General features: G+C 43.1%; 3 protein-coding genes across 3 annotated transcripts; 1 reads left to right on the top strand and 2 right to left on the bottom strand.

Annotated features, from left to right (window-relative positions):
- Positions 1–98: 98 nt before the first annotated feature.
- LOC110987447 (uncharacterized) lies at positions 99–2,512 on the top strand. The gene is made up of 2 exons (XM_022250181.2): positions 99–726; positions 1,326–2,512. Exons 1-2 carry the CDS (start codon positions 718–720, stop codon positions 1,917–1,919), a joined length of 603 nt encoding a protein of 200 aa, XP_022105873.2. The 5' UTR covers positions 99–717; the 3' UTR covers positions 1,920–2,512.
- Positions 1,941–6,527, bottom strand: LOC110987444 (transmembrane protein 53-like). The gene is made up of 3 exons (XM_022250178.2): positions 6,209–6,527; positions 5,351–5,447; positions 1,941–4,618 (listed from the first exon to the last, which is right to left on the bottom strand). Exons 1-3 carry the CDS (start codon positions 6,263–6,265, stop codon positions 3,870–3,872), a joined length of 903 nt encoding a protein of 300 aa, XP_022105870.2. The 5' UTR covers positions 6,266–6,527; the 3' UTR covers positions 1,941–3,869.
- Positions 6,528–7,056: 529 nt separating this feature from the next.
- Positions 7,057–11,254, bottom strand: LOC110987446 (complement C1q tumor necrosis factor-related protein 4-like). Its single transcript, XM_022250180.2, has 2 exons — positions 10,954–11,254; positions 7,057–8,200 (listed from the first exon to the last, which is right to left on the bottom strand). The coding sequence occupies exons 1-2, from the start codon at positions 10,988–10,990 to the stop codon at positions 7,782–7,784; spliced, it is 456 nt and encodes a 151-aa protein (XP_022105872.2). The 5' UTR covers positions 10,991–11,254; the 3' UTR covers positions 7,057–7,781.
- Positions 11,255–11,403: the final 149 nt, after the last annotated feature.

Raw genomic sequence — 11,403 nt, 5'->3', positions numbered from 1 at the left:
ATCAAACGAGACTCCTGCCAATGATGGATGTGGAAGAGATTACAAGCGGCCCCCCAAATTTAACAATTTATGATATTATTCTTTATTCTGTCCTCTTTGAAAGTTTGCCTGTGAATACGCTATCAAGGTCGGTTTAGCTCCCTCGTCCCACCTTGATCGTGTAAAATGATGAATGCTGTAACCGTGGAAGTAAGAGTTAAACTTTGTCACGTACTGAGGATAATCTAGCCAACTTTTTACTGGACCGGGGTAGAAAAGTCATTTATTTTTGCTACCACAGCAGGAGGTCTAAACAAATGTCACCCCCAAAACATAAATCTCTGATTTGTCAGAGATACCAAGGACTTATTCTATTTTCTTTGAGGGGATGTCTGATGACTTTTAATGTTGTTTTCTCTACTATTACTGCTTTCATTTATTTCATCTCTTCTTTTCATGCAGGCTTAAGGAATGACATGAAAATTGGCAGCACAAAAGCAAGATGAGGTTTCTGACATTATTCTTAATTTGCTGTCAACACGTTGAAATTTTTCTAACCCTACCCTTGCAATTGATTTCAAGAAGGCCCAGCATCTGAAATTGCCAAACCCACATTTCGCGATAGATGGGCAAACTTAGTTTGACTTTTTGGTCACTGCAGTGGTGCCAGGAAATTCGGATCTGCAGTTGTGTAGATACGATCAGCGCTCATTACTGCCTAGACTCAAAGAACTAAGAATGATTGTGGTAAGTTTGTTTAAATTATTCTCATCTAGTGCCTGCATGGGCATTTACAGTCATGGTTGCTCTCAAATTAGTTTTACTAATGTCAGGTGTCTAGAGAATGATTATGCCAGTGGACCACGACAGAATTTTAGAAATTGCTAGAATTAACTTCCAACCGCCGTTGATTTCAGTGAAAGTGGCCAGATACCTGTCTATGTTTACGTCAGTGCTACTACATCAGCAGGTGTCTCTTTTGACATAAGTGATTGCTGACGACTTTAACATGTTTGCTGAAGAAAATGAAATTTTTCCCCTGCCAGAACTTCACCCTTCGAGCCAGGTTTGACTATGTGATAGATGTGCACCGCAATGCATATGCACAGTAGGTCTTGCACTGGCTGAAACGCATGGAAAACTTTGAGTGTTCGAAGTATGGGAAACTTGAAAAACATTCAAGATCGATGTACGTAAACGAAATATTGATGAAAAATTCAGTAAATTTCCCTGATAATCGACATAGGCATCAGAGACTGAGGTTTACGTAGAGTGATGGGCAACGATTCCAGGAAGTTTTTATTCTCCCAGGTATTTCATCAGCAGTTTTAATTCATGTTTTTCAGGTAAATCCTCGCCGAGCGGTGTATCTACTCATCCTACAAATGTCATTTCTTCCGTTTCCCTTGCTCCTTGGTGCAACAGCGGAAGACCTGCAAGAAGGCATTTGGGAGGCCCCGCCCTCCACAGTAACATTCAACCAACCACAGGGCTGTGCGACCTGCTGTCATGTGATCGTGGGCCCCCCAGGGAAGCCAGGGATACCAGGGGTTCCGGGAGTCCCTGGTCGAGGAATTGAAGGTCCCAAAGGAGAGACTGGAGAAACGGGACCAGCGGGGCCGTCCGGGGAGAAAGGAGACCGGGGTGCACGGGGTGCGCCGGGCAAGCAAGGTCCACAAGGTATTGGTCAACTAGGACTGACAGGAGAACCTGGTCCGAAGGGGGGACCTGGCCCGAAAGGGGACCCAGGGTCATATGGTCCTAAAGGGTCTCGCGGATCATCGGGTTTTGATGGATTTCCTGGTATAAAAGGCTCAAGGGGATTTGACGGCTTAAAAGGAGCCAAAGGTCAGAAGGGAAGTGTCGGGCCACCAGGACCAAGAGGAGAAAAGGGGGATCAAAAACCACCTGAAAATCGCTATCGGAATCGGGGAAAGTAAACCGGATCAGTTAACACTTGCTCATTTATTCTTTAAGACTTTTATTCCCTCCTTAATAATTTACTAGCTAGTCATTTTTTATTTTAAATAACTTTGACCCTTGTTATTGTAGTTTAATTACATGAAGATTAAAATCTTATCAGAGTGCATTCAAGGGCAGATCCAGGGGGCCAACGAGGCTACACCCCAAAAGGATTTTTCAGTTGAAGTAAAGATATTAAGTGTCTTTGGAGGTTGTTTTGTACGGACAGTCATTTTGTTTCTGAGCAGCTGCGTAATTGTGACTGATGTTGTCAGTTAATGCAAAAGTGCACCCGAGACACTAGCTGCTTAAGTATTCTCTCCCTATTTAAGGGTTTGGCTCCTGCCTTAAATGTGTTCCACTTCTGTCCTCTCCTCGGAGCGTTTCTGTTTAAAAGGTGTTAAAAAGTGTGGTAAGATTATTTGGGCTATTTTCTTACTGACTAGATGCTACCATATCCGCCTGTGTTTGGTTTCATCTGATTTAGTTGTGTAAAATGTTGGAGTTTTGTGAGTATGGTATACGAGAATTGTTTGTCACTTTAATGGAAAATAAAATCAAATAAGATTTACTTCCAAGAATATATTTGGTACATTCTTGTTGTGTTTAGCCCGCCCTCCTGCGACTGCAAATTTGATCCATTGATGGATAGGCAGTAACTATGGAGGGGGTTTTCTCGAATGGAAACTGTAATTTTAATTAATTAAATATTTAATTCATCAACTAATTCTGTTGGTTAGATTAGATCTGATTGACATGATTTGATTTGATCAATGGAAATGTGGTAAATGTAAGCCTTATAGTGCAGTGTTAGTTCTGGGCAACTTGATCAGAGCATTAGAAAGTGTTCCGTATCCCAAAACCGCTTGTCTTCGAACACAACTTGAAAAAGTGTAAATCTGACACTACAAAGAAACAACGGGCATAAAGAAATAAATTTCCTTTCAAAATACGAGGTGCACGAGGTATAAGGTGGTAGTAGGATATGCAACTCTTTGCAAAGTACATGTTTTCCAGGGTAATGCTTGTACCAGAATTACGGCAGTTAGAGCTGCCCTTGCAAAAAAATGAATCATTTCAGACATTCCAACACATTGACTGCTGCCCATACTTTCACAGTGCGTTTCCATTTGCCGAGCATTGTACGCATGCACATGTTTTATAGGTACTTTCAGGTGTCTATTTGAACATGAGCATTTTACGGATGTACACCGTCCACACTGCCAGCAGCTGAATAGAATTTTTGCATTTTCAAATTGCACAAAATACATGATACACAACATAATTGTAAGCATTTGATGCAGCTTTAAGGCTGTAAAGTTTTTGTGATTTGACAAACTGTAAGTGATCAAATTTCCAGAGTCCAAAATGTTTCATCTTTTCTACATGGAAATAAAACCAAACCAGGAGATGCTTATTTTGACCACCTGAGGAGAAAAAGCCACGGGAAAGCAACCTCTACAAGTTAGGCCTGAGTCAATTCAAATAATTCACTGTTCGAATATTCGACCTTCAATTTGATCAAGTATCCAAATATTCAGTTGAACTGGCAAGATTTAAGAGATGAACAAGACTTCTTGCCCTGTTACAAATTTCTATTCCTTTAAATTATTTAATGAATAATTTACTTTTTGAATCATAAAATTTCTGACACTTTTCATTTGAATCAGCTTAAAACAAGCTTCCATAGTGCAATTTTTCTCATTTAAAACAAAAGAATATTTTCCCTACCTTTTCATGAATTTTGGATTCAAATATTCAAATTTGAAAAATAATATTCGAATATTCGATCGAATATTCGGTTATTTGGCACAGCCCTAGTACAAGTTGTACATATCTGCAGGCTATTAAGTATTCATGGAAGTAATAAACTGGCCGCAGAATTTTTGTCTTTCAGACAATTTTGCAACATAAGATTAACTTGCAATCTACAGTTTAGAATGCAGAGGACTTGATTGGTCACTCAGCCTTAAAGTATCCAAATATTTGAACAAAATAACTCGGTAATCTTCTGGTCCACCTCGGAGAATTTCGGCATGTCTGGCATTAGGTACGCAATGAGAGTGGCTCACCTCACCAGTTCGCTCTTTCCAAGCTTTCAGGAATCGCTCCATGGATTCTACCTTACACATGGGATCAGTCATCGAGTAGTAACACAGGATTGGTGTGTGGAAAGGGTTCTTCCAGAATATGTCCACTAATTGATTGTAAACTTCAACGGTGTTAGAGTGGGTCAGATAAAAGTAGATGGCACTGCTACTTGAAATGAGCCATTGAAGGGTCCGATTGTTGGAAAGCATGTGCGCCAATCCAACTCGCATCTCTTTCAATGTTCCAATAATGAGGCTATCAAAGACCTGGCCGCGGATTCTGGGCTGGAGGGCTGAGAACTGCTGGTGTTGATCCGCCATGCGTATCAGAATGTTAGCATACATAAAGGCCCCGATGGAGAAAGCATGCACAACTATGGGCACTTTACCTGTCTGGGTGCACAGGTAATCAATAATCTCAGCAGCCACAGGTTGGGCCGATCGGGGCCGGATGAAATTGATGAGCTTAGAGTATGCAGTCAACACATTGAACCCCCGGTCTGCATAGAGGGTGCGGAAACGATCCAGGTTCCGCTCAGTTGCTGTTGCCCATGGCAAGAGAAGTGTCAAAGGGGCACTGGCATCATCTGCAAGGAAACAATCAAACGTTATCAAGATACACACTGCCATTGTCATTGTAAGGGTCGGGGGCACACATGATACCTTCCCACTGAAACAAATGGACAAAAAAGCAAAAAAGTAGGAAGCAAGAAAAATGAAAAAAAAAAAGGTAGACAGGGGATGAACACCATATTGCTTAATAATACTAAAGAGGATCTGGCCGCCTTTGACCATAAATGATCTATAAGCTTACTGTGGATGAGCACTCCCCCCCCGCGTCCTTCCCGCCCCCAGAGAAAAAAGCCTGGCAACACCCATGCACACTGCACCTTCCAGTTTTCTCCCCGCTCACATTTTAATTCAGTGCACCCATACAAGTCAACAAGTGCAGCAAGTTTCCCATTACGTCTCAAGGCTTCAAATCATTCCCCAAGCAGGACAATTTTTCATAATGTTTGCCATTACAGACTTTCCTTACAGGTCACCAGGAATCCAAGACAGTGCTAGGCAAATTATACTAATCATTATGCTTCCTGCTAAGGTGGCTCCATATCAGGAATAAATACTAGTGTGGACATCAGACATAGCAGCGTGAGAATTGGGGACATTGACTCATTCTCTAAAAATTAGTTTGGAAGAGAAGTGTTACACGTAAATCAAAAGTTGAGGTCAACATTTTCTAACCATTTCTGAAGGCTAAATCAAACATTCAATGATGAAAATGAACCAGGATTTAAAAGAACAAAAAAAACACCTACTGTTGAATTTGTGTAGGCGCAACACTGGAGATATGTTGACTATCTCTGCTTTATCCATGGTTGAAGTAGACATTGACAGGCTGGGAATGCTCATCAGCTTCAATAAGAAGAAAGACAGAGTGTTATAGCAACAAATTGGGAAACAAAAATGAAAACACTTTTTTTCATGCAACAAGGCACTTTGAAAAAGCACAACACATATGAAAGCCTAAATTTCACTCCAGAACAATTTTTTGCGCAGCTTCTTAAAATTCTGTATACAGGTACTGTACATGTAATGTATCATACTTTTGACATTTAGGAAAGGGTTTCCTTTTATTTACCATGAAAAGAAATTTCACACACAACTGGTACCCAATGTTATCACTGGCAAACCACAATTTTGTCTTTACATTTTACATAAAATGTTTGTACAAATACAGGTGACTCTGGAAGTAGGCCAAAGTGAAGATGACCCCTGCTCTTGAGTGCCATATTTTCACACCATATCGACAACTGACCGTGTTCGGTTTCTGGAGACACTCCTGATTTTATACGTTCTAGGAGGACCGTTTCACACAGCAACAGGTGAGTTTTGTTGGATTTAGTAAGTCACGGTATACATCACGAACAAGGTAAAAACGGGCAGGCAGATAAGAATTTTGGGGGCTTTTCCTACCTCCATGGGCCTACTAATTAAGCTAAGTGAAAAACAGTCCTAACCATGCTAACAAAGTAACACTAAATATATAGTCAAGATAGTATCTTCCACCATCATGTTCAACCTAGTATAGTAATCATCATTTCTCACCCGCGGCGCCTCTAAAACTAATTACATGTAGGCCCTAAATGTCATTAAATTTCCCATCAGTAATTTACCTGCTTTGTGTAAAACTTTCGGACGAAGGGTCGAAATGCAGCTGTTATCATTACCATTCCAAACAATATGAATTCATGTACATTATCTTGCACCACAAACAGGAAGCCGTTTCCAAACTTGCTCTACAACATGCACATTAATGAGCGATCCTAGTGACCCGGGGCGTAAGCCATGCCCCCTGTGAGCACGGCCCCTCGCACTGCGGCTATGTCTACTCTGAGTGGCAAAGAGTGCACAACATAGCTAGCCAAAAGGGAGATCAATGTGGCCAACATTGACAACATTACTACGAGCTGGGTGGGCCGTACCGCGCTTCAGCATCCCGGCCACTCGACGCGCGGCAGTGGCTAGCGCCCCCTACAGCTGTAATTTTTCCCTGGGATAAATGTATTAGACTGAGTAAAATTATTCTGAAAGATTTATGAACAAGTCGCACTCTCAAAGACTCAGATATATAGTTTCCTAAACAGTCTATACCTATGAATTAGCCTTTAAGCAAATTAACTTTATTGAAGTGTGTGAATGCTTTAAAGGAGCTAAAACTATTAATTTTCTATGATGAAGTAAACGACAGGTGGGCACTGATTTCCGAAATCGCAGTGAGTCACTTTTGGCGAAACTAATAAAATAACGTCAAAAGTGCCATATGGGGGTTTGTTGGTCCTGGATGTTTAACGAGTTGATGAAGCAGTAGCAAAGTTACAAGACATGGATGCTTTAACTGTTTATTTGTGTTTGACTATTTCTTAATTAATTTATAAGAATTAATTAATCCGGAACCTTTCCTTTTCAAACATACGTCAATTAAACGGACAACTCGAATGAAAACGGACATGGTACCGGTACATTTTCGTTGTCTTGGCTGGAAAGAGTTTTATTCATTATTTTTTTTTTAAACAGCGCCTTTAAACATATTTGTTAATGTCCAGAGCAATGAAATCCAGTGAGGTGATCATTCTTCTGTTAGATCACTTTCATAATTATTTCTGTGTGGTGCCGTCATAGTCTGACACGAACTCCTGGCGGAAGAAATTGTTGTACATCTTCTCCCACGGCAAATTCTGTGGGTGGTGTGCTCACCTTTGTTAAGACTTCAATGTAGACTTCACTTCAATGTAGACTCCCCGTTAACCCATCCTCTCATCACGCGGAACTACTATATCGTCTGTTTAGCCACAAAAGCTAAGCCAGAGCGTTATTTATTTTGCCAGTATTTCTAAAGCACGAATTTTGACAAAGATAGTATCGTTGACATAAATAAAGAACTTTGAGTTCTATTTAATAACGGTTTTGCCCTTTTAGCTTTCGTACTGATCGAGTGACCGTCAGTGTTCAATGACCTTCCTGTTCAAAGATTAACTTGATGACACAAACATCACGGAAGATCCAACTGGCAAGCGGCCGTAGGTATTAGTGCGGGTAAAGAGCAGTCGTCTATTGAGATCGAATTCAGATCAGTCAGAAAAGGCTATAAGCACGCAGAAACACGTCCATGCCACATGCAGATACTTTTTGTACCTCCGAAGCGAAAATAAAAAGACAGTTTCAGCACGTCAGAGATCAGTGTAAATCCTAAGCGGATTTATCTGGATGAACCAAGAGAGCATTGAATGTCGCAGAGGGCGACTTGGGATGACTCCTGATCCCTACGTTGTGTCCATCGTCCAGACGTATCCAGATCCGCTCGCCCACTTTCAGATCCATCATGGTGCTCTGAGACGATGTGCCGGCGTTGCCGTCGTTCTTATCGGCGAAGATACTGACGACAGGCTCGTTGCCGCGCATCAGGTGCAGCGCGGCCGCGTGCTCGATCTCTGGCCGCACCGAAAAGCTGAACAGGTAGGCGCCGGCCTTTGGGCAAACAAACTCAAAGGCGTCAGGATTCCAGGCGCCAGAAGGGTATTGGGTAAGGACACGGTCGAATGGGACATGTTGAGGGTCGTCTGTTCCTGTCAGGACTCCGGTGAAAACAGCGGAGACGTAGACCGGTTCTGTCAGAAAAGAAAATCAGAATTCTATTGGGATTTCAAGCTATTCATGGTGACAGACAACTAAGGTGGAAAGCTTGCGGTAGCACCATGCAAGGATACAATCTGTTTTGTGAGTCTGTTTGGTTCTGAAAAGAACCGTGAGGAACTCAACGTTTCGAACAGTGCTCTCTCCGTCGTAAGGAGACTGAAGAGATGCCCACAGAGAGTGGGGCTTATAAGCTGACTGGGAGCACTGGAGTGTGACGGATCCGTCTGTGTAGTCAGGTGGAACGAGGATGCACTCCAACGCAACGGATACCAGCCCAAGCAGATCAAGACCCAAGATCAAGTCCCCCTCCCGGCCGTAGTATCCCCTATACCCAAAGCCAACTAGATCAGACCCCTAGTTCTGTCACTCTCCCCTACCTAGGACGTACCTCCCACCACGTCCAGCGTATCCTGAGAAAGCACAACATCAAGGTGTTCCACACAGCTCCCGTCAAGATCCACAGGATGCTGACTTCCAATAAGGACAGGCAAGATCCACACCGCCGACCAGGTGTGTACAAGATCCCCTGCCAGTGTGGCAAAGTGTACATCGGAGAGACTTGTAGGGACCTCCCTACCAGGATCAAAGAACACAAGCCCATGGCAGGAAGGGGGACTATGAGACGTCAGCCATCATCAAGCATCCCCACGCCGAAGACCACACCATCAACTGGGAAGAAGCCCACCTCATCGCCAACATTGAACAGTGGTACCCAAGACGCATTAGAGAAGCCCTGGAAATCTCCAAACACCCAACCGTGCCTCAAGACATCAGCTTCTCCATCAGCGACATCTGGCAGCCGCTGCTCAACTCCCGGTCTGATGGTTCCTCTATACCCTAGCCCCCCACCCGCCCATGGGTCTCCTATACCCAGGCAACCTTCCCCCGCCACAGCCCATGACCAACTGACATGCATCAGTACCCAGGTGGATCCACCAGTTGCATCCTCGTTCCACCTGACTACACAGAACGCAGTGCTCCCAGTCAGCTCATAAGCTCCACTCTCTGTCGGCATCCCTTCAGTCTCCTGACGATGGACACAGCATACTGTCCGAAACGTTGAGTTCCTCACGGTTCTTTTCAGAACATACAGACTCACAAAAAAAAAAAGAGATCGACCTCAGAATTCTATTGTGGAGAATACCAAAAGCAATGTACATCGATAAGGATAAAATTCGCCCGTGGATGAGTTTATCTTTCATTCCGTGCACACAGTGAAATGAACACACACTACAACATCACACTGACCACTAATCACCCAGAATGTTGCTAGTCATGTCCCTTTTGTCCTTTCTCAAATTGAACACGTATGTATACCTAATTGCCGTCATTCGGTGACCCTCTGATTGAAAATTGTCTTCCGACTCCCCCCTCCCCCCCAAAAAACCCAACCTACGAACGAAAAGAAATTGAATGAAAGCTGGTTCCAAGCTTAGAGCTCCCAACATTTAATCTTGTCTATTTTGTTCTGTTTTTTTCCTGAAGGGAGCTGTGCAAAATCCCTGAATGGGGTGGTAGGTGCCCTCCCCTGGTTAGTTCGTTAGTACCGCCTCTCAGGCTGACCCATCCAAATTACTTTTATTAGATTCAATGAAGCTGCTCTATGGTTGATCGTTGTGCAGAAATTAGGAATAAACACAACTCAGTGCTGCCATGTGTTTGCAGAATCAAGATACAGTCTCGCACACCAACCATGTGTCATGTTTTCATGAGCAAGCGGATCTAATATCTGTTATCCGATAATGATTTCGAGGCCAGGTTGCCATAGTTACACAACGGCTAATAATGCAAATTATATTAGGCGCCTTTCGCAACCGGGGGATATCAGTGACATTAGCTGTTATTAAGGGCAAGTTGTTCCACCTCTTCTCATGATTATGCAGCGTAGTGATATGGCATAGTAAGCGTAACCGTTCTCCGTTATGATTCAGAATACGTTGTACTCTTCGTGTACTTGTTTTATCCTTATGTATTTTTTAGTCTCAGACAGAATTCAGCAGCATGTAAATTACACCGTATGCAGCAGAAATATGCATAAACGGGTTTTGGACATGCAGCATATTTTGAAAATAATTTTAATGTTTCTCGGTTCTGAATTTGCCCCCCCCCCCACCATGACAGGAGAGACGTGCCATCAGGATACGATCATTCTTTCCATAAAGTGACCTTTACTACAGTAACAGTTTTTTTTATGATTTCAAAAGAGGCTATTTGTTGTGCGTTTTTTCAGCAGAGCATCGATTTGATGAAGTACAAATGTTGGAAAGTCAGTTCACTCAGAAATGGATTTTGAAGTGTGGCTGTGCTCATCCCAGCTCAGAAAAAAAGGCTACCCTGCCCGAAACTGACGACACCCAGTGCCCCCTCCGTCCAGGAAATGAGCCCACTGTAAGTTGAAATCTACTCCACTGAGCCTTTCTAATCCCCATACACCTGTCGCAAATTCGTAATCGATGCCCCCCCCCCCTTACGTGCAGTTTGGGCAGCTACCGCACGTAATAATCCTCAGCTTATAATGTCTGCATACAATTCCCAAAGTGCAGCACGTTTGCCAATTCGCGGCGGAATACCTCCATGTTTGTATGGTTGCCATCGCTAAATACAACCCGGTAGGCTTATCTCAGTGCAAAGCGCACCATATGGGGACACCGTGCACCGACATGCAATACTCTCCGACAAGCGTGACATACGTCAAAAATGAGGAAATCAAATCCTCGCTACATACCTGGTTGTTTATATTCACAACTACCCACGTTTCCCATATCGCCAAATTGAAGATCCAAGCCGAGACTGCTAACAATGTTCTTGTGCCACAACCCTTTGTCAAATGGATAATTTTATGACAAGCACGGCCACATTAACATCATTACTATAGCTCTGAAGGACCTATGCTGATTATAGGTAGCTGTCAGAGTATTATGTACAGCCCAACCAAGAAAATAATTGAAATGGCCTGCGTTCACTCCACAGCCGGCCTTCGCGTACCCAATAGCTGGTGCATTTCGGGCCGGGTTTCAACAATCACTCAATATTCAATGTCACAGCCCCGTGGTCAAATATAATAGCGCACGGCTCCTGTATGGATATACATGTGTGTGGGGCCAAAGATCACCCCTCCACACGGGGCGTTTCCACTGACACAAAAAGGGGATACATGTACATGTATAGCACAGTC

Source organism: Acanthaster planci, linkage group LG05 (assembly GCF_054643075.1).
Source record: "Acanthaster planci isolate LZ-2023a linkage group LG05, COTS_SCS, whole genome shotgun sequence".
Classification (NCBI taxonomy): Eukaryota; Metazoa; Echinodermata; class Asteroidea; order Valvatida; family Acanthasteridae; genus Acanthaster; species Acanthaster planci.
Note: the sequence above shows the minus strand (reverse complement) of the source record. Positions and strands in the feature narration are given on the sequence as shown.